General features: G+C 46.9%; 1 protein-coding gene across 1 annotated transcript; it reads left to right on the forward strand.

The window, feature by feature from the left end:
• The first annotated feature begins 15,581 nt into the window (after positions 1-15,581).
• LOC138286951 (oocyte zinc finger protein XlCOF6-like) lies at positions 15,582-16,941 on the forward strand. The gene has a single exon (XM_069227324.1). It carries the CDS (start codon positions 15,582-15,584, stop codon positions 16,641-16,643), a length of 1,062 nt encoding a protein of 353 aa, XP_069083425.1. The 3' UTR covers positions 16,644-16,941.
• Positions 16,942-26,163: the final 9,222 nt, after the last annotated feature.

The raw sequence follows: 26,163 nt of genomic DNA on the forward strand, positions 1-26,163 counted from the left end.
GGGGGCACCCATCAGGGTTGCCAGTGTGCCACCTACTGAAGCCAAGGAGCAACCTATTCCACCACCTGCCAAGGTAAAGAAGGGGCCAGCATGCAGAAGAGAAAAGCTGCACCACCCACCCAGCAAGGCCTCATCCAGAACCAAAGAGGACAGTGCCAAGGTCCCAGCAGCGACTTCCAAGGTAGGGAAGGGACACAAGAGCAAAGGAAAGTCGCCTCAAGGCACGGAGCCTCTGGGTGAGGGACTGGTGACCCCCATTTCTCAAGTCAGGCCAGCAACCTGTACCGCGGTGAGCACTGCACAACGACCGCCACCTGCACTGCTACCTGCACCGCCACCTGCACCGCCACCTGCACGGCAGCTGCCACAACTACAGTCCCCAGCATCATCCCCAGTGGGCAGCCTTCCGAGGCTCCAGGAAACGGCCTGGCGTCTCCCTCCACTACTATAGACACCTGCACCACAGGCACCACCGGCAGCATCTCCGCCGCAGACACCGACACAGCCACCACCACCTGCCCTGGGATGTGCCCAGCCAGTGCCACTACAGCGGACATCAGCATCATCCCAGTGGGCAGCCGTCCGATGCTGCAGGAGACGTCCTTGACCCTGCCCACACTACATGAGGCACCAGCACTGGCACTACCAGGAGTTTGCAGCCTAAGTCGTCGCAAGGTGGATTGTGGCTCTGCCTCCATGGAGTATCATGCTACCTGTTAACGGAACATCTTGTGGCTCAGACACCCAGGTGAGGGAATGGGAACTGCCACACCCCTGGTGCTGCAACACCGGGCACCAAGCCCCCTACAGAACCAGTGGAGAACAGCATCCACTAACCCAGTCCTTGGCATGATGAAGCACTCTGGGCACCAAGCCCCCTCCAGAACCAGTGGAGAACAGCATCCACTAACCCAGTCCTTGGCAGGATGAAGCACTCTGGGCACAAAGCCCCCTCCAGAACCAATGGAAGACGCCACCCACTTGAGAGACTGTGACTTTGTACTCCCCAGGACCAAGCAGTGGGCAACCCACCCACTTGAGAGACTTGAGAGACTGTGGCTTTGCACTCCCCAGGACCAGACAGTGGGCAACCCACCCACTTGAGAGACTTGAGAGACTGTGGCTTTGCACTCCCCAGGACCAAGCAGTGGGCAACCCACCCACTTGAGAGACTTGAGAGACTGTGGCTTTGCACTCCCCAGGGCCAGGCAGTGGGCATGGAGCCCCATCGAGGAGTAGTGGCGTCACCCCATCATCCGGCTGAGGTGCCTCCCCTCCCCCTGAGGTGCCTGTTTTTTTCAACATGATGCCCCTGCAGTGTTCTCTCCGTTTTGAGGCAGATGTCATGTGTGGGCTTTGCCCATGCTTTGTGGGACCAATGGTCCACGGACATTTAATGGGACAGTGTACAGACCTGTGTACTTGCTGTTAATATTTGTATATACTGATGATTTAAAGTTATCTTGGGCTATCTGATTGTTTGAATATTACACTAGTTAAACTCATTTTATTTGGTCCTTGCATTCTTCCAGGGGGTGATGGGGTGTATGTGTGATGTGATTGCACATGTGTGTGTGTGTGTTGTTGTGGGTGGGGGGTGAGGGGTGCGGGTGTTGCATGCGTGTGTCACTCACTTTTCCCTCCTTCCCGGTGTGCTAGGTGCAGTATTCACCGTCGTCGTCGCCGCCGTCTTTGATGTTCCTGGTAGATGAGGAGGTAGACCAGCATCGGCAGGACCTGTAACTTCGGCTCCATGGCGTCCTGGTTGTTCATTGACTGTCGAGAGGTGAGTGGTTTCCCTTTCACAGACTTTTTCTGCCATGCTTTTGATGTCATTGGTACCGCCCCGGGAAAAGTTGGCAGATTGGTGCCTCGTAATAGTGTGGGCGGAACATTGTCTTCCACCTGTCTGTTGGCAGTTACCGCTGCGGTGTTTGTTTCTACCGCTGTAGCGGTCGGAGTGTTAAAGTGGCTGTCTGTGTTGGCGGTTTCCGCCATGGACGTAATTCCATTTTTTTTTTCGCCGGACTGTTGGAGGTATTACCGCCGCTTTAACATCGACCGCCAGGGTTGTAATGAGGGCCTTAATGTTTTGTTGTCAATAGCTTGGCACAGAGCCCCACATATAGCCAGTGGGTGGTGGAAATTGTCAGATGTTACTAGACATGACGAAGAAATGTAACAAATGCCCTTTGTCCTTCCCCACCCCCGGTGAAGTTGATTGCAGAAATCTATAAGTAACGAGGTTCCAGTAGTAAATAACCTTTATAATAGATGCATTAACAGTGATCGGAGACCTCTGTACGGACGGTTCATTTTGTGGGTGATATTCAAGAGTGCACTAGATGCAGACCCTTAGAGGTCTTCCTTTATTAAAGACTGGGTGGCACCTGCAGACAGATGCATCAAACCTTCCCTGAGTCCCCTTGTAGTCTTGAGGAGCATGATTTGCTTCTCGCTTCTTCCTCCGGAGGTAAATTGGTCACGTGATTCAACGGTACTACACAGGATAAGGCCCTCCTTAACAGTGCCCAGGGCTTGGGAGCGGTTGCAGGGTGAGCTTGGTGATACCATTACTGACCAGCAGTGGTGCTTCCGTACGCACATGCAAATACTCATTTCTAACTACCGGCTCCACCTCATCCACCTTAAGTATTTGCATTGTTTCTACCGCACGCCCCTTCACCTGCACCACATGGGGCTTCGACACAATGCACGCTGTGCACGTTGTGGGAAAGAAGGGGCTGAGTTCTTTATCTGGCGTGGAACTGCCCGTGCATAGTGGGATACTGGGATAGAGTACATGAGGTTATTACTGTCATTACGGCACATGCGATACCCCAAAGGCCAATATTGGCCCTATTGGGGTACATGAAGGATTTTCCTGCTAATGTTTGTAGACTTACTGTGCTGTTGCTGCTCTAGGCTAAGCTGTGGATTACGATGTGTTAGGCTGTGCTGCACTGCCCACTAGTGATGTTTGTCCAGCTGAAGCTGCGTTCTGCCAGGACCGTAAGGAAGACTATTGGGCTTTAACGCCATCACCCATCAGACCAAAGGACATATGGGCACCTGTAGGAAGTTGGCTCTGTATATACTATTTCAAAGTAAGAAATAGTGTGCACAGGGTCCAAGGGTTCCCCTTAGCGGTAAGATAGTGGCAAAAAGAGATAATTCCAATGCTCTATTTTGTGGTAGTATGGTCGAGCAGTAGGCTTATCAGAGGGTAGCGTTAAGCATTTGTTGTACACACACAGGCAATAAATGAGGAACACACACTCAAAGACTTACTCCAGTCCAATAGGTTTTTATATTGAAAAATATATTTTCTTAGTTTATTTTAAGAACCACAGGTTCATGATTTACAAGTAATACCTTAAATTTAAGGTACTTCACTTAGATACTTTAGGAACTTTGAATAAAAGCAATATCACATACAGTCTTTGTAAAAATTGCAATAAGCTATTTTCAAAGTGGACACAGTGCAAAAATCAACAGTTCCTGGGGGAGGTAAGTAAAGGTTAGTTTTGTAGGTAAGTAAAACACTTACAAGTCTCAAAGTTGGGGCAAAGGTAGCTCACCGTTGGGGGTTCAAGGCAACCCCAAAGTTACCACACCAGCAGCTCAGGGCCGGTCAGGTGCAGAGGTCAAAGAGGTGCCCAAAACACATGGGCTTCAATGGAGAACAGGGGTGCCCCGGTTCCAGTCTGCCAGCAGGTAAGTACCTGCGTCCTCTGGGGGCAGACCAGGGGGGTTTTGTAGGGCACCGGGGGGGGACACAAGAAGGCACAGAAAGTACACCCTCAGCGGCACAGGGGTGGCCTGGTGCAGAGTGCAAACAGGCGTTGGGTTTTAGATAGGAAGTAATGGAGGGACCCGGGGGTCACTTCAACGATGCAGGCAGGTACAGAGGGGGCTTCTTGGGGCAGCCACCACCTGGGCTAGGCAGAGGGTCGCCTGGGGGTCGCTCCTGCACTGGAGTTCGGTTCCTTCAGGTCCTGGGGGCTGCGGGTGCAGTGTTGGTTCCAGGCATCGGGTCCCTTGTTACAGGCAGTCGCGGTCAGGGGGAGCCTCTGGATTCTCTCTGCAGGCGTCACTGTGGGGGCTCAGGGGGGTCGTCTCTGGTTACTCACGGGCTCGCAGTCACCAGGGAGTCCTCCCTGAGGTGTTGGTTTTCTGCAGGTCGAACCGGGGGCGTCGGGTGCAGAGTGGGAAGTCTCACGCTACAGCGGGAAATGAGAAGTCTTGCAAGTTGCTTCTTTGTTGCAAAGGAGTTGCAGATTTTTTAACAGAGCCGCTGTTCACGGGAGTTTCTTGGTCTTTGGGTGCAGGGCAGTCCTTCAGAGGTCGCTGGTCCCTGTTGGATGCGTCGCTGTTGCAATTTTCTTCGAAGTTGGGAGACAGGCCGGTAGGGCTGGGGCCAAAGCAGTTGTCGTCTCCGTCTTCTCTGCAGGGCTTCAGGTCAGCCGTCCTTCTTCTTGTTAAGGTTTCAGGAATCTAGTTTCCTAGGTTCTGGGGTGCTCCTAAATACTGAATTTACGGGTGTGTTTAGGTCTGGGAGGGCAGTAGCCAATGGCTACTGTCCTTGAGGGAGGCTACACCCTTTTTGTGCCTCCTCCCTGTGGGGAGGGGGGCACATCCCTAATCCTATTGGGGGAATCCTCCAAACTCAAGATGGAGGATTTCTCAAGGCAGGGGTCACCTCAGCTCAGGACACCTTAGGGGCTGTCCTGACTGGTGGGTGTCTCCTCCTTGTTTTTCTCATTATCTCCTCCAGCCTTGCCGCCAAAAGTGGGGGCAGTGGCCGGAGGGGCGGGCATCTCCACTAGCTGGGATGCCCTGGGGGGCTGTAACAAAAGGGGTGAGCCTTTGAGGCTCACCGCCAGGTGTTAGTTCCTGCAGGGGGAGGTGAGAAGCTCCTCCACCCAGTACAGGCTTTGTTCCTGGTCACAGAGTGACAAAGGCACTCTCCCCATGTGGCCAGCAACATGTCTGGTGTGTGGCAGGCTGGCAGGAACTGATCAGCCTACACTGGTAGTCGAGTATGTTTTCAGGGGGCATCTCTAAGATGCCCTCTGGGTGTGTTTTTACAATAAATTGCACACTGGCATCAGTGTGCATTTATTGTGCTGAGAGGTTTAATACCAAACTTCCCAGTTTTCAGTGTAGCCATTATGGTACTGTGGAGTTCGTGTTTGACAAACTCCCAGACCATATATTCTTATGGCTACCCTGCACTTACAATGTCTAAGGTTTTGCTTAGACACTGTAGGGGCATAGTGCTCATGCACATATGCCCTCACCTGTGGTATAGTGCACCCTGACTTAGGGCTGTAAGGCCTGCTAGAGGGGTGACTTACCTATGCCACAGGCAGTGTGAGATTGGCATGGCACTCTGAGGGGAGTGCCATGTCAACTTAGTAATTTTCTCCCCACCAGCACACACAAGCTGAGAGGCAGTGTGAATGTGCTGAGTGAGGGGTCCCTAGGGTTGCATAAGGCATGCTGCAGCCCTTAGAGACCTTCCCTGGCATCAGGACCCTTGGTACCAGGGGTACCAGTTACAAGGGACTTACCTGGGGTGCCAGGGTTGTGCCAATTGTGGAGACAAAAGTACAGTTTAGGGAAAGAACACTGGTGCTGGGGCCTGGTTAGCAGGGTCCCAGCACACTTTCAAATCATAACTTAGCATCAGCAAAGGCAAAAAGTTAGGGGGTATCCATGCCAAGGAGGCGTTTCCTTTCAGCACCCTTTGTGCAGTATATGGTGCCCAGGCGGAGAGATCATGGGAGGGCGCCAGCAGTTACAATATGGTGCAGACTCGGTCCACATTAGTGAGACTTGCTGACGATGGCTGTCCTGGCTGCCGGGTGCGCCGTGTACCGATTGCAGAAGGCCTATCTGTGATCTCTTGTAGCTCCCAGTGTATCATTCGTCATCCATGGTGCAGACTCGGCCTACATTAGTGAGACTTGCTGACGATGGCTGTCCTGGCTGCCGGGTGCGCTGTGTACCCATTGCAGAACGCCTATCTGTGATCTTTTGTAGCTCCCGGTGTATAATTCGTCATTCATGATCTCACTTTGTTGTGAAGTGTACACTTTCTAAGTACTGACTTGTTTTTGCATTATCAATAGGCTAATTAAAATAATTTATATTTTGATAGCCATGATCGTATTCCCTCAGTCCAAATCATGGGTTAGCTATGTTGTTCTTATATTTTATGCGTCGTTAGTCTTTTCCTCAGACAGTCACTAGCCCTAGATTTCTTTAGTAATTTGGAAATGCAAGTTCTCTGAACTTGGCTGCGAGGAGCTTTATGAAAGAAACCCATGGTGTCTAAGATCATGGATTTGTCCCCATTCCAAATCTGGTATTGGTGGGCCAATCCCATGCATCCTGGGGGCTCCACCATGGACCCCCAGTACTGCCAAAACAGCTCCCTTAGACTTGCACTGCAGCTACAGCTGCTGCCACCTCACAGACAGGGTTCTGCCGTCCTGGGGTCTGAGCAGCCCAGTCCCAGGAAGGCAGAGCAAAGCATTTGCTTTGGGAGCAGGGTGTTACACCCTCTCCCTTTGGATATAGGTGTTACAGGCTTGGGAGGGGTAGCCTCTCCCAGCCTCTGGGAATGCTTTGAAGGGCACAGATGGTGCCCTACTTGCATAAACCAGTCTACACCGGTTCAGGGACCCCCCTGTCCCTGCTCTGGCACGAAACTGGACAAAGGAAAGGGGAGTCACCACTCCCCTGTCCATCACCACCCTAGGGGTGGTACCCAGAGCTACTCCAGTGTATCCCAGACTTCAGCCATCTTGTTTTCCAAGGTGTGGGGACACTCTGGAGGCCTCTGAGTGGCCAGTGTCAGCAGGTGACGTCAGAGACCCCTCCTGATAGGTGCATACCTGGTTAGGTAGCCAATCCCCCTCTCAGGGCTATTTAGGGTCTCTTCTGTGGGTTTCTCTTCAGATTCTACTTGCAAGTTTCCATCGGGAATCCTCTGCAACTCCTCTTCATTCCTATGACCTCGGATCAACTGCAGACTGCTCCAGGAACCGCTGTAACAGCAACAAAGTATCCATAAGGGCTACTTTTCCCCTGCAACTTCAGCTCCAGCCAGCAACTGCAACAGTTTGCACGGTGTGCACGCCCTGTCTTCACCCTGCACCAGAAGGACCAAAGAAATATCCCGTGGATTGATGGAGTCACTTCCCTGCTCCAGCAGGCACCTTGTAAGACGACGACCGGTTCTCTTGGACTCCTCTCCTGGCGACGAGCGTGCTCCTTGGAACACAGGTGGTGGACCCCTTCGACACAGACTGTCCTAAGGTCTTTCTGTCCAAATTTGGAGGAGGTAAGAGCTTGCCTTCCCGTTTGCAACAGTACCCCGGTGCACCGCATCATCTTCACCTCCTGGGGCCTCTGTGCGCTATTTGCAGGAATCCCTCATGCACAGCCTGGCCCAGGTCCCCAGCACTCTATCCTGCGACGCTCAACTCGCTGAGTTGTTCTCCGGCGGCGTGGGACCTTCTTTTTGTAGTGCTGCAAGAACCGCAATTTGCACCTTCGTTGTCCCCGTGTCCTGGGACCTGCGTGGGTACTGCCTGGTCATCTGTGGGTTCCCTCCTGTGTTGGGAGCCACCTCTGCCCCCTCAGTCTGAGTTGAGGCCCCCAGGTCCCTCGAGGGTCCAGGCAGTGCCCTTTTGACGCAAGCTGTGACATTGCTTGAACCAAGGCTTGTTGGAAGAATCCAGCGCCGAAACTCGCCTGCATCCAACATCTCCACATGGGACATCCATTGCATCATGCAGGAACCCGCAGCCATCTTCCCTTGGTGTATTTCTGTAGTCTTCTTTCAACCGAAGACTCCTCTTTTGCACCATCTTCTATGTTGGCAGGGGCTCCTGCCCTTCCTGGAATCTTCTGCGACTTCTGGACTTGGTCTTCTCTCTTTACAGGTCTTCAGGTCCAGGAATCCACCATTTGTTTGCAGTCTTGCTTGGTTCTTGCAATAACTCTTGTAGTGTTTCCTAAGGAAACTTGCAGTACTTTACTCCTACTTTCCTGGGCTCTGGGGTGGGGTATTTTACTCACCTTTGTGGTATTCTTACTCTCCCAGCGATTCTCTACACACTACACTTGCCTAGGGGGGAATTTGTGATTCCACTTTCTTAGTAATGTATATGGTTTGTGTTGTCCCTAGACCTGTTTTCTCCTATTGCATTCTATAGCAATTCCTATTGTTTGCACAAACCTATGCCTAATTGCGTACCTTATTTTGGTGTCTAGTGTATATATTGTGTATAATACTTACCTCCAGAAGGAATATTGGCTCTAAGATATTTTTGGCCTTGTGTCACTAAAATAAACTACCTTTATTTTTGGTAACACTGAGTATTGTCTTTACTTGTGTATAAGTACTGTGTAACTATAAGTGGTATTGCAGGAGCTTTGCATGTCTCCCAGTTCAGCCCAAACTGCTTTGCTATAGCTATCTCTATCAGCCTAAGCTGCTAGAACACTACTACATTTCACTAATAAGGGATAAATGGACATGGTATAAGGTGTAAGTACCCAAGGTACCCACTACCAACCAGGTCAGCCTCCTACAGTCTCTCGTCTCGTCTCTCTGGCCTATGCCATGTTATTGCGGCTCGTTTCATGCTTGCTCTGTATGGCCTCTCATCTGTCTAGCCTACAGTCTGTTATTTTTTTTACTTTTTGTATTTTTATTTTTTTTGCAATTAAGAAGCAAACATCATCAAACAACACAAACCAGGGTTCACATATTGTGTACATAGAAGAGATTCTGCTGGGAGGGCTCGCAGAAGCGCTAACTTGTCCAGGTTGCAAAAGAAACATCAAGAGAAACTTATCCCATACATGAGCACCTCCATTCGGTATCGCAGGTGAACTTGAGGAACAGAAAACAACAGAGGGGGGAGGAAAAAGAGAACATAGCAAAAGTAAGAAAAAAAGCAGCGCTGCCAACATATCACCCTCAGCGTACAAAGTAGAACCACACATCTGGATAATCAAGGGGAGGCACAGAAAGCTAGTCATCTCCATGTGCACGAGCTGCAAGAAACGCTACCAAGGGGGCCCATATATCCCTCGGTCGGGAACCCTCAGGCATCGACTCCCAGTACACTGCCAGCTGCTCCTGGCAGTATGCTGCATCTCAGCCAATCATCACAGCGAGGTACCCGCTTCCGTCCCCAGCACATCGCCTCCCTGTGGTTAGCCAGTATCAGCAGCAATCCCACCAGCCGCCTGGACGCAGAGGGGATCTCCTCCACATAGCCCAGAAGCCCAGTCATCGCGCAACGCCCGCAGTCCCACGCAAATGCATAAAATCAGCCTCCAAGGTCGAGCAGTGTACACAATTAGCATCCGCTCTAAGACCCATTTCCTTCAGTCGACTAGGGATATAGTACAGCCGATGCAGAAAATTAAAATGGATTAGGCGCAATCTGTAATTAGGGGAGAGTGCCCGCATCTGAGCACAACAATAGCGCCACTGCTCCTCCGAGATGGGCAAACCCATAGCCTACAGTCTGTTATTGTGGCTCTTTTCATGCTTGCTCTGTATGCTGTCTCTTGCCTATAGTCTGTTATTGGGACTCTTTTTATGCTTGCTCTGTATGCTGTCTCTTGCCTGTAGTCTGTTATTGTGGCTCTTTTCATGCTTGCTCTGTCTCTCTGGCCTACAGTCTGTTATTGTGGCTCTTTTCATGCTCGCTTTGAATGGTCTTTCGTCTCTCTTGCCTACAGTCTGCTATTGTGGCTCTTTTCATGCTTGCTCTGTATGGTCTCTTGTCTCTCTAGCCTACAGTCTGTTATTGTGGCTCTTTTCATGCTCGCTTTGTATGGTCTCTCGTCTCTCTTGCCTACAGTCTGTTATTGCAGCTTTTTTCATGTGTGCCCTGTTGATGTTGAGGTAGTTTTGATTGCCAGTTGTCATCGAGCTCTGGTTTTCTTTGTGAGTAGTTTTGTAAATATGGTCCCTTCTGCTGAAATTCTGTTTTAGCAGCTCCTTTCAAACTTTCTTGAATATTTTACCCCACCAGCACTTTCTCTATTTATGGTTTTTCCACTTTGGGTCACCCGCATTTAGTGTTTAGTTACTGATCTGCTGTCTCCCAGGGGAATGGGGGCAATCATCTTTTGCCCTGATCAATTACTATCTTCATATTTAGAGCTCTCCACAAGCCTGGTGAACTCTATGCTTTCAGAGGAGCACTGAAACCTTCCTCAGCAAATGTTTTTTTCTTCCAAAGTAACACATTTTTATAAGGGCAAAAGTGTGACTCTGACACCCTGGGAATTTTCTACCACGGAGTGGTGATCCTTGTTCTTTTTTCCCCTTGTTTTTAGGTCCAGCCTAAAGGAAGCTTTAGCTGTCCTGCCAGCCTCATGTTTTCTAAAAATATCATACAGAAATACATACATAATCTGGGCTCCCAATCAGCATTCTCTCCTTTAATCTGTGGACATGTTGCTCTAATTATACTCCCTCCCACCCTAGTTGAAGGTATAGATGATTAGACCATCCCACTACAGAAATTGGATGCCTTCACTTTAAGTGACTGCATTTTGCCCTTGCACACATACACATACACATAAAAATAGCTCCTCACAAAATTTAATTGTTAGACTATGCAAATGATGCCAGGCATTCTGCAGGGGTTTAATCTTCACTACCACCATGGCTGCTTCTTCACGCAGCAGCGTAGTTTGCCTTCACCATAGATCCCGTACTTTACAGACACATACAAGGACTTTGTAGCAGGTAGAGCTATAATAGGCCCAGATCAGATGTTAAAAATACATTAGCCCAGTAGCCCAGTACTTTCTTGGTATCTCAAGGCAAAGACCGGTGCAGAGTGACACTGGTTTAATAAATGAGCACGGAGCACCACAGGAGCACCCCACTATATAAATCTCACGTCTTAAATTAACATTTTTATTTACCAAATCGTTGCTATTTAACTGAAGAACAGAGCAGCCAAGAAGGTGTGCTAAAATCCCACCATTAACCTTTTATATGATACAATCAAATCTTAATGGGTGCAAACATATCTCACTGATGCACATCCTTGCCATGGGGCACAACTGGATGGCTGTAAAGCGGGACTTGCTGAAGCGCGAGCACAGTTAGAGACAGCGTACAACAGCCACAGACCTGTACAATGCTGCACCCACTTATACACAATATTTGAAAATGTATCTCGGCGAAAGAGCAGTCGGTGACAGTCATTTCTTGGCAACGCAAGTCTCTGGGCCTCACTTTTACCAGCTCTGTGACCACAATCTGCCCTGTAACATTTAAAAAAGAACAGAAAATCTTTCTGTTCCAAAGGCCTTGCGAATATGGCCCAAAATAATTTAGCCTTTTCTCATTTTTTTTTCTCTGTTGAATTCTCTTTCTGTAGCGCATGCTCTGAACTCCCATGTCCTACTCACTTCCGTATTTTATACATTTCTGGAGATATCTCACTTTCCTTACTTGCTCTTTTAATATTTTCTATTCTTAACATAACCTCCCTCCTAGTAGTTGCATTATATGAAAGTGCACAAATGGATGCATAGGAAATGCAGTATCCTGGGATCAGTTGGGGAAAGCATGGAGCCAAATGTAAACATACCCACTCATGTGCCCCGACTCATGAAAATACTTTTGGGGGTTGAATGTTTGCATTCGGCTGCTTGGAATCTCACAGGTAACATTCTGCAACCACGATCCTCGGCCAGGTCATGGATGCCTTGTTCACTGTGGGTGATCAGCACATTGTCTCCCTCACTGTCTCTCTAAATAAACTCACCTCCATCTCTTCATGAGGGCCTGAGCTATCCAACAAGATTAGAACTCCAAGTCATAACTCTCTATTTCAAGTTCCTTTATTTGACCGAAATGTACCCATGTTAGGGTGGAAACAAAATGTGAAGAAGTTGCGCCATCACAGACATTAGTAGAGAGCATTACAGAGTTAAACGTGGTGAAAGAACAGTGCAGGCCTAAGTTCCACAATTACGCAAGACAGGTGAAGAGTTTACTGGAAAACAGAGTGGATGATCAGCAAGGTCTTAGTTAAAGGAAACCTGTTTGTAAGCTTTGTGGAATTTAGGGTCACAGCACACAGACATTGTGACAGGGAGGTGCCCGAGAAGAAGGATGGCGTTATTCCTAGTCCAACCCCAGGGTCTGTACAAGAGTAACTCGAGGGCAGTAATGAGGGAAGAACTTCACCTGGAAGTTTCTCTCACAGAAGGACGGTGAGGAGGGAGAGGGCGCGAATGAATGAGCCAAGCACAGTGGACCAGTTGAAGCGGAGGACCGTAACAGGAGCCTCACGACGACAATGGGAGGATAAGCGGGTACAGCTGGAGAAGAGGCCAGCAAAAGATGAGGTCCTGTGGATCCACCCTAGGCTTCCGATCACACCGGGAGCAGCCCTGAAACCACAGTCTCCCGCCATGTCTCGGGCGATACGTGGTTTTCTCAACTACGAGCCCAGGGCTGGAAGTGGCTCAAAGAGGACCCAGGGAGAGGGAACACCCAGGGAGTGGGAGAGTGAAGGGAAAGCAAGTACGGGGATATTATGGGGGTCCTTACGACCCCGGCAGTCAGTGTAATAGTGGAGGTATTACCCCCAACAGGCTGGCCAAACCTCCAAGTTAACACACCGACCGACACGGCGGTAACGCCACCGGACTGGAGACTACCGTCTCCAAACTGGCGGCCACCACTAGGCCACCCATGGCATTTTGACCCCGCCCGCCGCCATGGTTACGGAAACCGCCACGGAAACCATGGCAGTAGGTGCTAGGGATTTCCTTTCCTGGCACTGATAAGGGTCTAGCCGCCCTCCTCCCCAGAGTCCGCCCCACCCTCCCCATCCCGCCCCCTCCACATATACACACATATACGCACATACATACACACCATACACACACGCATACACACATTCACCCACACATGCATACTTTCATACTTATAGCAACACTCACGAGCATACATCCAGGTGCACACACAATCACACAACACAACATGCACGTACACACACACACGCATTACACACGCATGCACGCATTCAAACGCAGTCACACACACCCCCACACACGCACACAACATCCCCCACCCCTCCCTCCTGTGGGAGAACCTGACATATCTACTTGCAGAGGTGCTCCGGCATGAGTCGGGATGCGACACTGCTGCCAGCAGCAACGTCCGCCAGCAAAACACCGCCAGGCTGTATCATGGAACATGATACGGTAGGCAGTGTTTTGCTGGTGTGGCACCTCCCTGTACACCTTCTCGATTCGTACAATCCAGGGGAGCTTCTAAAAATGAAGTCGTGATCCCCATACTGCCAACCTTGGCCGTTTGACTTTCAGGCTGTTACCTGATTTCTGCTCTATCCAGGCATCGAGTTGTTCCCGTGCTTTGGCTAACAGTGAGCCCTGTAGAGTGAGTATGCAGATATAGAGGAGTGTGCGTGTGTGGACGGGGGTGTCAAGGAAATGAGGTAAACCTGGAATTAAGAAATGCCTAAAGGAAGAAATGCTGCATTCACCTGTGGACAATGGACACCTCCTCCTATTCTGGCAAAGGCTCTACCAGCCCCGGAGTAGTCTCCGCGACACTAAACTGACAACACTATGAATCTGACTTAGAGTTTGGTGGACGGGGTTGCTCCGTTACACAAGTGACGGATATCCCGTCCACCGTATTACGATCCCATGATACCCCATGGGAATTGTAATACAGCAGACAGGATATCTGCTGCGGTTGTGACGGAGTAACCCGTCCGCCAAACTCTAAATCAGGCCCGAAGTCTGTTCCCTTTTGTTGGCTGCGGGGATATGTCAGTCAATGATTAATTGTGATGAATTCACTCTATTAAGAGTTAAATGACTGATTGCTGCTGTGTGTGTGCCTTGTCTGCGTGTATAATGTAAAGGTGGGTATTCCAATGACTCCCTCATTCTGGAAGCAGCTTAAGGTGCAACAGGGTCCGAACATTATCGGCTTGAGGAAGAAGTAAAGAATCTCTTGTTTGTGTAAAGTGTCAGCGCCAGAGCTAGGCTGTGTAAGCTGCACTAGTGTCAGGGAGATAGACGGATAATATGGCGATAGAAAATACACCTCAACTCACAATAATGCTCCAATGTTCCAGGTGTGAAGAAACCAGAAATGCTTGACCCTCCCCAGGGTGACTGGGAACGTGGCAAAGATAACTTAACAAACAACAGTTTGAAGGCAGGAGTTGGTACTCCAGCTGATCCAATGTGAACAGGTTAGGACTGTAAAGAATAGTGTGAAAGAGTTACCTTTATGGTATACTTCCTGAAGAGTACCTTTGTTATATACTCACTGAAGAGTTTCCTTTGTTTTACACTTCCTGAAGAGTTACCTTTCTTCTACTCTTCCTCAGACAAAAGTGACAGCATCATGTCCTGATCCATCTCTGTTTCCACAATCTATTCTTGTTTAAATGATATCTTGTCCATGTATTCTTCCTAAAGCTGTACCTGTACCACATTGGTGCTCCGTGAATGCCCTTTCTTTACTGAGTTTCTCTGTGAACGCTAATAAATCACCTCCTTGTCCATGTGCATATTCCTAAAGCTGTACCTGTACCACATTGGTGCTCCATGAATGCCCTTTCTTTACTGAGTTTCTCTGTGAACACTGGTAAATGTACACTTTTTCTGACATAAATATGTGATGTGCTCAACCACCTTGTAGTTAAATATTTGTGTATGGTGAAATGCCCCTTGATAAGACTCAGACATAGTGAAGAAGAGATGACTTTTACAACCAGATAAATATTGGGCATTCACATTCCATTACGTTTCCATTTAGCGATTTTCATTCTCTTTACATCCAACAGGAAAATGATTATGAAGAATGAAGATAATATTGGAAATCTGAAAAAACTGTCATAAATAATGTCAGAAAAACATTATTGCTGTCGGAGAGAGAGGAACCTGAACAAAACTGGGGGATCCTGGAAGAAGCAGTCAAGAGCCTTTCAGTGAATGTAAGAGTCAGAGCTGTGCACCTGCACACCACAAGACTAAGAAATGACCTCTATAAAACTAAGGCAACAACACTGACAAACTTCCTCATGTGTAAACATGTGCACAAGTGCAATACTAGGGTTGATCTTGAGATCAGTGTGATGTGTTTACATCATTGCTCTGTCCCTAAAATGATAACAGACCCCTATTCAATCTTCTAGGTGTATTGTAAACTCTTTGTGGCCAAACCACAGCAACCAGAGAAATGCACAATGGAGCCAGACAACTGAAGGGCAAAGGAAAGAAAAGTTCTGCTGTCTAAAATACAGAGTGCTGCCCAATTTGAATTGACCAGAAGGGGGATGAATCTTTACCTGCAAGTGTGCAAAACCATTATCTAATGTGAAGACAAAATCACCCCAAAAATCCTCACACATATTATGCATGTGATAAGAATTTATTGCTCAATCTACTTTATTTAAACAGGAAATCGAATGTCCAAAATACCACACACATACAGGCAATGTGAGAATTACACAAGTGCTTTATCAGCCATGTTGGCCTTTCAGGAATCACAGGCATGGAATTTAGATAAATATATACCAGACTCCGAGACACTAACCAAGAAAGAAAAATCATACACATGCGGCAAGAGCTTTTGTTTGTCATCAGAACTTAAGCACCCGCAGCAAACACACAAATGTGGAAAAAAAAAATACACTGAATGTGTCAATCAATCAGCACCCTTAAAAGGTCATCAACGAACACCCAGAGTAGAAAAAACACATTATTGCAGTGAATGTCTGAAAAGCTTTAGGGAGTTATCATTCCTAAAACAACATCAACAAACCCACTTAGGGGAAAAGCCATTCAAGTGCAGTGAATGTGGAAATAGCTTTAGTCAATCAATACACCTAAAATACCATCAGCGAACACACTCAGGGGAAAAGCCATTTAAGTGCAGTGAATGTGTGAAGAGCTTTAGTCGTTTATCGAAACTACAAAGCCATCAGCGAACACACACAGGGGAAAAGCCATTCAGGTGCAGTGAATGTGAGAAGAGCTTTAGTCAGTTATCAAATCTCCGAAGACATCACCGAATCCACACTGGGGAAAAGCTCTTCAAGTGCAATGAATGTGTGAAGAGCTTTATTCAGTTATCAAGCTTACAAAGCCATCAACGAACCCACACAGGGGAAAAACCATTCAAGTGCAGTGAATGTGTCACTAGTTTTAGTCACCCTTTATCATTAAAGATTCATCAGCGAAAACACACAGGGAAAAAGCCATTCAAGGGCAGTGAATGTGGAAGTAGTTTTAGTCACCCTTTATCATTAAAGATTCATCAGCGAACGCACACAGGGGAAAAGCCATTCAAGTGCAGTGAATGTGTGAAGAGCTTTAGTCAGTTATCACACCTCCGAAGACATCAGCGAATCCACACTGGGGAAAGGCCATTCAAATGCAGTGAATGTGTGAAGAGCTTTAGCCAGTTGTCAGCCCTAAAACAACATCAGCGAACACACACAGGGGAAAAACCATTCAAATGTAGCGAATGTGTAAAAAGCTTCAGTTTGTTACCATCTCTCCGAAATCATCAGCAAACACACAGATGAAAAAAACATACCATTGCAGTTAATGTCTGAACAGCATTAGTCAATTATCAAACCTACAAAAACATCAGCGAACACACATTATCACTGAACAGACAGAAAACTAATTTATGGAGATGCAGCAAACTTGGCAAGAATTTAAGTACAGCAACAGTAATAATGGCCCATCTGTGGACTTACACAGGAGCAGAAATGTGCAGTTATTTGTAATGACAAAATTACAAATATGTGAAACATTCAAATACCAGATGTTAAAAAGCAGAAGATGGAAGACCTGACTAGTTGGAATGAAGAAAATACAAAGGGCCATATTTATACTCCGTTTGCGCCGAATTCGCGTTGTTTTTTTTAACGCAAAACGAACTCCATATTTATACTCTGGCGTTAGACGCGTCTAGCGCCAAAGTCCATGGAGTTTGCGTCATTTTTTAGCGTGGACACCTACTTTGCGTTAATGATATGCAAGGTAGGCGTTCCCGTCTAAAAAATTGACTCTGAGGCATGTGCGCCGTATTTACACTCCCGGGAAAAAATCACGCCCGGGAGTGGGCGGGTCCCAAAAAATGACGTCCAGCCGCTTTTGCGTCGTTTTTAGCGCCTGGTCAGGGCAGGTGTGAGAAAGTAGCCTCTTTCTAGCCTTGTTACCCCCACTTTTGGCCTGTTTGTGAGTGTATGTCAGGGTGTTTTCACTGTCTCACTGGGATCCTGCTAGCCAGGGCCCAGTGCTCATAGTGAAAACCCTATGTTTTCAGTATGTTTGTTATGTGTCACTGGGACCCTGCTAGTCAGGACCCCAGTGCTCATAAGTTTGTTGCCTATATGTATGTGTTCCCTGTGTGGTGCCTAACTTTCTCACTGAGGCTCTGCTAACCAGAACCTCAGTGGTTATGCTCTCTCTGTACAAATTGTCACTAACAGGCTAGTGACCAATTTTACCAATTTACATTGGCTTACTGGAACACCCTTATAATTCCCTAGTATATGGTACTGAGGTACCCAGGGTATTGGGGTTCCAGGAGATCCCTATGGGCTGCAGCATTTCTTTTGCCACCCATAGGGAGCTCTGACAATTCTTACACAGGCCTGCCACTGCAGCCTGAGTGAAATAACGTCCACGTTATTTCACAGCCATTTTACACTGCACTTAAGTAACTTATAAGTCACCGATATGTCTAACCTTTACCTGGTAAAGGTTAGGTGCAAAGTTACTTAGTGTGAGGGCACCTTGGCACTAGCCAAGGTGCCCCCACATTGTTCAGAGCCAATTCCCTGAACTTTGTGAGTGCGGGGACACCATTACACGCGTGCACTACATATAGGTCAATACCTATATGTAGCTTCACAATGGTAACTCCGAATATGGCCATGTAACATGTCTAAGATCATGGAATTGCCCCCTCTATGCCATCCTGGCATTGTTGGCACAATTCGATGATCCCAGTGGTCTGTAGCACAGACCCTGGTACTGCCAAACTGCCTTTTCTGGGGTTTCACTGCAGCTGCTGCTGCTGCCAACCCCTCAGACAGGTTTCTGCCCCCCTGGGGTCAAGCCAGGCTTGTCCCAGGATGGCAGAACAAAGGACTTCCTCTGAGAGAGGGTGTTACACCCTCTCCCTTTGGAAAATGGTGTGAAGGCAGGGGAGGAGTAGCCTCCCCCAGCCTCTGGAAATGCTTTCTTAGGCACAGATGTGCCCAATTCTGCATAAGCCAGTCTACACCGGTTCAGGGACCCCTTAGCCCCTGCTCTGGCGCGAAACTGGACAAAGGAAAGGGGAGTGACCACTCCCCTGACCTGCACCTCCCCTGGGAGGTGTCCAGAGCTCCTCCAGTGTGCTCCAGACCTCTGCCATCTTGGAAACAGAGGTGCTGCCAGCACACTGGACTGCTCTGAGTGGCCAGTGCCACCAGGTGACGTCCGAGACTCCTTCTGATAGGCTCCTTCAGGTGTTAGTAGCCTATCCTCTCTCCTAAGTAGCCAAACCCTCTTTTCTGGCTATTTAGAGTCTCTGTCTCTGGGGAAACTTTAGATAATGAATGCATGAGCTCAGCCGAGTTCCTCTGCATCTCTCTCTTCACCTTCTGATAAGGAATCGACTGCTGACCGCGCTGGAAGCCTGCAAACCTGCAACATAGTAGCAAAGACGACTACTGCAACTCTGTAACGCTGATCCTGCCGCCTTCTCGACTGTTTTCCTGCTTGTGCATGCTGTGGGGGTAGTCTGCCTCCTCTCTGCACCAGAAGCTCCGAAGAAATCTCCCGTGGGTCGACGGAATCTTCCCCCTGCAACCGCAGGCACCAAAAAGCTGCATTACCGGTCCCTTGGGTCTCCTCTCAGCACGACGAGCGAGGTCCCTCGAATCCAGCGACTCTGTCCAAGTGACCCCCACAGTCCAGTGACTCTTCAGTCCAAGTTTGGTGGAGGTAATTCCTTGCCTCACCTCGCTGGGCTGCATTGCTGGGAACCGCGACTTTTGCAGCTACTCCGGCCCCTGTGCACTTCCGGCGGAAATCCTTTGTGCACAGCCAAGCCTGGGTCCACGGCACTCTAACCTGCATTGCACGACTTTCTAAGTTGGTCTCCGGCGACGTGGGACTCCTTTGTGCAACTTCGGCGAGCACCGTTTCACGCATCCTCGTAGTGCCTGTTTCTGGCACTTCTCCGGGTGCTACCGGCTCAGCAGCGTCCAAAAACGCTAACCGCACGATTTGCAGCTAGCAAGGCTTGTTGGCGTTCTTTCGGCGGGAAAACACTTCTGCACGACTCTCCACGGCGAGAGGGATCCGTCCACCAAAGGGGAAGTCTCTAGCCCTTTTTGTTCCTGCAGAAACCTCAGCTTCTTCTATCCAGTAGAAGCTTCTTTGCACCCGCAGCTGGCATTTCCTGGGCATTTGCCCATCTCCGACTTGCTTGTGACTTTTGGACTTGGTCCCCTTGTTCCACAGGTACCCTAGATTGGAAATCCACAGTTGTTGCATTGCTGGTTTGTGTCTTTCCTGCATTATTCCTCTAACACGACTTCTTTGTCCTTAGGGGAACTTTAGTGCACTTTGCACTCACTTTTCAGGGTCTTGGGGAGGGTTATTTTTCTAACTCTCACTATTTTCTAATAGTCCCAGCGACCCTCTACAAGGTCACATAGGTTTGGGGTCCATTCGTGGTTCGCATTCCACTTTTGGAGTATATGGTTTGTGTTGCCCCTATCCCTATGTTTCCCCATTGCATCCTAATGTAACTATACATTGTTTGCACTGTTTTCTAAGACTATACTGCATATTTTTGCTATTGTGTATATATATCTTGTGTATATTTCCTATCCTCTCACTGAGGGTACACTCTAAGATACTTTGGCATATTGTCATAAAAATAAAGTACCTTTATTTTTAGTATAACTGTGTATTGTGTTTTCTTATGATATTGTGCATATGACACTAAGTGGTACTGTAGTAGCTTCACACGTCTCCTAGTTCAGCCTAAGCTGCTCTGCTAAGCTACCATTATCTATCAGCCTAAGCTGCTAGACACCCTATACACTAATAAGGGATAACTGGGCCTGGTGCAAGGTGCAAGTACCCCTTGGTACTCACTACAAGCCAGTCCAGCCTCCTACAGCAGGCGTTAAGGGACCTGTGGGCTCAGAATGAGCCCAGAGGTGCCCTCCCATGCCCCCAGGGACCCCCCCTGTCACCCTTGCCCACCCCAGGAGGACGCCCAAGGATGGAGGGACCCATCCCAGGGAACATAAGGTAAGTTCAGGTAAGTAATTTTTTTTTTTTTTTGTGGCATAGGGGGGCCTGATTTGTGCCCCCCTACATGCCACTATGCCCAATGACCATGCCCAGGGGACAGAAGTCCCCTGGGCATGGCCATTGGGTAAGGGGGCATGAATCCTGTCTTTGCTAAGACAGGAGTCATTTCAATGGGGGTTGGGAGAAAAAAAAAATGCCGCAAATCGGGTTGAGGCGAAAATTTTGCCTCAGCCTGACTTGCCCCATTTTTTGGTGCCCAAGCTCCATATTCCCCTACGCCGGCGCTGCCTGGTGTACGTCATTTTTTTTCACGCACACCAGGCAGCTCCGCCGGCTAACGCCGGCTAACGTCATTGAATAAATACGGCGCCCGCATGGCGCTTCAGAATGGCGTTAGCCGGCGTTAGATTTTTTGACACACAACTGCGTTGGCGCAGTTATGCGTCGAAAAGTATAAATATGGCCCAAGGTATTTTAAAGATGCCAGAACAAAATTGGATTATTTGTAGAAGGGGGTGAGAACCTTGTCTAATAATAATCACAGTCCTTGTCAGGGTGAACCACAAAAGTCACTAAACAAACCTGAGGTTAACCCTCTGGTAAGCAGTCAGGCTTAACGTATGGGCAATGTGTAAAGTATTCATGTAGCACTCTAACGGCCAGATGTACTAAAATGCAATTTAGCATTTCCTAAATAGAGACTTCATAGAAATCGCTATTTAGGAAATGCAAAATGCTATGTACAGAGATACTGATTTCCTAATAGTGATTCCTACAAAGTAGGAATCGCTCTTAGGGAATCGCCAATAAGAAATTCCATTGCTTTAGTGTCAGTGGGTCGGTTTTGCATTTCTCAAATAGTGATTTCCTATTAGGAAATCGCTGTTTGGGAAATGCAAAACCAAGGATGGCGATGGGCAACAGGCCCTCCCTGGTGCACCCCAAAATTAGGGGCATGTGTGTATTCTATTGCAATTTAAAAAAAGTGTTTTGGGGTGCTTTTTTAAATTGCACATGGTTTCCATCGACTTCAAGTGGAGGGTAATTGCATTTCCTAAATGCCCAAATCGCATTTAGGAAATGCTTTGTACATCAGAGTAGAAATTGCAGTAAGGTAATACCTATTTGCGATTTCCTATTCTGGGGATCACAAATTGCGATTTCTACCGGATATAAATCACAATTTGTGATTTCCTAAAGGCCTTTGTACACCAGAAAATGCTGTTTTGCATTTCTTAACAGCCCGAAATACTGATTTGGACCATAAGGAAATGCAAAAGGGCTTTGTACATCTTGTCCTAACAGTGATAAAGTGAAAACACAAAACAAGAGGAAAAAAAATTGCAAACCAATTTAGAACAATAGAAGATATTTTAATAAATAAACTGGCACTGTAACAACAAAACTCCACTCAGTAGAATTGGTGTTATACGTTTTTACAGTTTTAGCTAAAAATAGCACAAAAAGGCACGAAGCATCATTTGTGGGTATCTTATTGCGACAAAGTCACAAGTTCAGGCTGACCACGATGGAACACGGGCCGGATAAAGGACCAGGTTTGTCCCGCTGGAAGTTTTACCTTGTGACTTTTGTGCGAAGACGATGTGGTGTGACTCTGCAGTGATCTGCATCGTCCTGTGCAGGCTGATTTGGACCTGGTGAAGCCACGGCTCTGGAGCTGTGCGGTGATGTGATGCGAGACTGCGTCAACCTGCGCTAGGGTTGGTGCAGTGCAGGAATGGAGCTGCTTTGTGAAGCTCTGGGCCTTGCTTGCTGGAGCCAAAGATCGGGAGCTGCACAGTGCTGCAATGCAAGTCTCTCGGTCCAGTCCGATAAATCTGCTGACCAAGAGCTGGGGGGTGCTGTGCTGCGTGGTGCTGCGGCATCATGCACTGGATATGGTGAAACCTTCAGTGGGGCATTTAAGAATACACACTGACTCCAGCCAAGGGTCCAGGATATGGAGGTCAACACTTGGAGCTCAGGACTCGGTCCCTAATAGGGCAGCAGAGTTTAATCTGTGGCTAGTGGGGCTATTGCTTCTTTTCTAGCTTTGTACTTGATCCTTCACCCATGAGTCGGAACAGGCTCAAATCCCAAATAAAGTAAAAACTTTCTAGAAGTGGCATTTTCAAAATCGTGAGTTATAATCAGTTTTATCTATTAAAGGAGATTTAAAATTACAATGCAAATGATGAAAGAAGTATTTCTCTAGCTGTTCTCAAACTGAAGTTATCGCTTATTAAATATAATAAACTATCCCACTGTTAATATAGGGTAGGCGAGCTTTGCCACAGCGAAAAACATCCTTAGGGTTTTTTTACTGACACAACAAACTTAAGTACACATGTCCTACTTTTTAAGTACGAGGCTCCTTGACCTATGAAACTTTAGGGTCTACCTTAGGAGTGACTGACAAGTATTGATCAGGAAGGTTTCAGCCTGGCAGAAGGTGCTTTTTGCCATATTGAAATGTCTGTTTAAAACGGCACTACAGGCTAAAGTGTCGGGCCAGAGACAGGTTTACAGGACTACTTTAGTGGGTGTCACAATGAGTGCTGCAGCACTCTAGTACTGTTTAATTTACTGGCCCTGGGTATATGTACTACCATTTACTAGGGGCCTGTAAGTAATTTAAAGGTGTGTTACCATGTTGGGAAGGAAAAGCGGGTTCAGCACAAATCTGAATGCCACACAAAAGATGGCCATTTCTAACAGCGACCTTTCCCATCAATTGTTCATTTTTCTACACATTGCAGGAAGAAACATGAAAAACAGGAAAAACCTTATGAGTTTAGCACAATGTGGAGTAAAAGAAATTAAACATTTTGTGAAATCGACGTATAAAGAAAAACTTGCAAACAGACTTGATGGAGCTAACTGTCAAATCAACACTAGGAAGAAGTGTGCGACGAACAAGAAAGAGTTACCCAGCTGTAGTTCTGGTTCTGCATCGTAAGATCGTCATTGTTAGTGCTAAACGCTAGAGTAATTCCATGCAGATCTCGGATCATCTATTTACATGGTTCTTCCATACACAGAATAGCATCTGAAGAAAGCCTTTTGTCCACGAGTCTATTACAGATATCTGTGGGATGGAGGTCGTCTAAGGCTTCATATTTCCTGAATGTTCTAGTAAATCTTTTTAATCATATTCATATAACTGCTTTGCACCATACATTTGCAGAGAAAAAAAGCATGTTTTTTAGAAGGGAACATGAAGGTAAAATGTAGCCTCATTGATAGGAAAGCAGAAAAAGGAGCCTGTCCTTTTAAGAGCGTGAGAGGCACCTCTGCCCAAAATATGCAATACTGGCAGTTACCTTTGAGACCCAGTTCTTTTTAAGGCTAAAAGTAACGTAGAGATACTTATTTACATATGTATTTAGAGATGCACCCAGACCCGTCCTTTAAAAGTACAGTCGGGGAGGAGGGCAGGACATTTATGGATTCATTGAACATTCCTACAATGCAGAACCCGGACGGCAGGTGCAGAACATTTTCTACTGCATTGTAGGATCTTCATTGACAGTCATAAATGCTAGAATAAAATAGTGAGCTAACACATTAACGAGGTGGTTGGTAAATTATAGTCCAGCAGAAACAACAGTAAAAACCTTATTTGGTAAGGTTTTAAGGAGTTGCCTGACCTACTCTACCTTCTGCTTTAGTCTCAGACAAGCAATAGTGTTTGGCGAAGGTGTGGATAGATTTCCATGCTGCAGCTCTACAGATGTCGCCAATTGAAATATTTCTTATTCATGACATAGTACCTGCTTTTTCTCTTCTATAATGAGCTCTGGGTTTGTCTGGCAATAGTTGGTTTATTAGAACAGTGGTAGCGTCATTACATGCATTCTACTAGATATATTGTTTAGAAGTGGACATTTTTTCTCTCATGTGACCATAGTTTATAAAGAATTGATTTGTTTTTCTGATGTCCTTGGTTTTATCTAACAAAAAAACAAGATCCCTTCTGGCATCAAACTAATTAAGAGCCCTCCCTGCTGGTGTAGAGGGGTTGGGAAAGAAGGTTGGTAAATTAATGGTCTGGTTGATGTGAAATTCTGAGACAGCTTTAGTTTGGAATAAAGGGAGCGTTCTTCAAACTACCTTATTGAAATGAAAAACAATGAATGCTTTATTGAAGATAAATCATGGAACTCACTGATTCTTCTAGCTGAAGTGACAGCAATTCAAAGGTGGTTTTCCATGAAAAATGCTGAAAAGTGGCTCTACGAATATGTTCAGATGTAGAAGCCATTAATTTTGACAGTACCAGATTCAGCTCCCAAGTTAGAGATGCATTTTTAAAAGGAGGGAAAACTTTTCAAAGCCCCTCTAGAAAATGTTTTATGGCAGGAAATTCAAAGAATGAAATTTCTTGTGTTGCTTTTCTCTAGGCAGTTATAGCAGCAGGATGCACTTTTATGGAACCTGGGCTTTGGTTGATGCAGTGGATGCGGAAGTAAAACGTTTGTCTTGACATGCAATTAGGTTGTGTCCTTTAGTGTGACATTGTATGCAAAATCTTTTCCATTTTAGAGCATAGCATGAGTGGGTTTTTCACTTCTTTTAGTATGTCCACACAACCCTTAGGTGGGTTCAGGTGTCTATAATCGCTGAACTCAGGAGCCCTGCTGTAAAATTCAAGGATTAAAGTTTTGACTATCAGACTTGCCCATGGAGCCTGGTCAGCAGGTCTGGTCTGCAGTAGGGTCTATTGTGCCATCCTCATGATATGTCTAGGAGGTCCAGGAACCACCATTGGCTCAGCCAACTTGGTGCAATCAAAATCATTTTGATATTTGACTTGCTAAATTTTACAATCACTTTTGGGATGAGTGGGATTAGAGGAAATGCATAAACAAATGCTCTTGACCCATTGATCAAAAGAGCATTGCCCACTCTGTTCTGGCCTCATGCCCAGAACACAGTACTTCTTGCTGTGGAGATCACATCTAATGTTTGGGATCACTATTTTCCAAAGATGTTTCTTATTACTTCATTGTTTAGGACCTATTCGTGATTTTCCTTGTGCTGTGTCCTGAGGAAATCTACTTGTAGGTTATGACTTCCTGGAATGTGATTTGCTGATAGAGTGATTCCTCTGGTTGGAGCCCAATGCTTCATTGCATGAACTTGCATTAATCTTGTTTTTGCTTGTTCGTGTAATGCATGCTGACGGGCTTGACTATTTCACTTACTTAAAGTAGACACCCTCTGGAGGTACATTAACGCTTGCCATTACTACCTGTATCATTTGTCTCATATGTTATGTTATGGTAACTTGCACTCCTGGTCCTACTACTTACATATTAGGTTTGTCTCAATTCAAATAACTTTCTTTATACAGACATGACCTCCTATGACGACAATAGGGACCCCCTTACTACTGAACTATTTTCTAACAGACCAAGGGCCTCTGGCCCTATTAACAACACATCCGAACATGAAGGTCTCAAACAGAAATTTATTAGACTAGAAAGACTAAAGAAACAAGAACTTTCCAGATGGTGGGATGCCACTACACTTAAAAGTTTAATAGAACTAAAACAAGTCCCCCGTGGTTACGTGTTATCATTTTTCCCTCTTTCGACGATCTGGACCCAGATATTCTAGAAGAGTGGGAACATCTTATTTCTTCATCCTCCATCGGGATGATGAATTTACTCATTAGACATGCTGATAGAAAAAGGGATGAACTGCTAGCTGACATTGCCTCCCTTGAACTAGAGATTAAGAACTTGATCCTGCCAGAAGCAACGGTTAAAA

This window comes from Pleurodeles waltl, chromosome 4_1 (assembly GCF_031143425.1).
Source record: "Pleurodeles waltl isolate 20211129_DDA chromosome 4_1, aPleWal1.hap1.20221129, whole genome shotgun sequence".
Classification (NCBI taxonomy): domain Eukaryota; kingdom Metazoa; phylum Chordata; class Amphibia; order Caudata; family Salamandridae; genus Pleurodeles; species Pleurodeles waltl.

Excerpts from the sequence above, each read along its gene's own strand:
- LOC138286951 (XM_069227324.1), top strand. The coding sequence starts at position 15,582 with ATGTTGGCCTTTCAGGAATCACAGGCATGGAATTTAGATAAATATATA.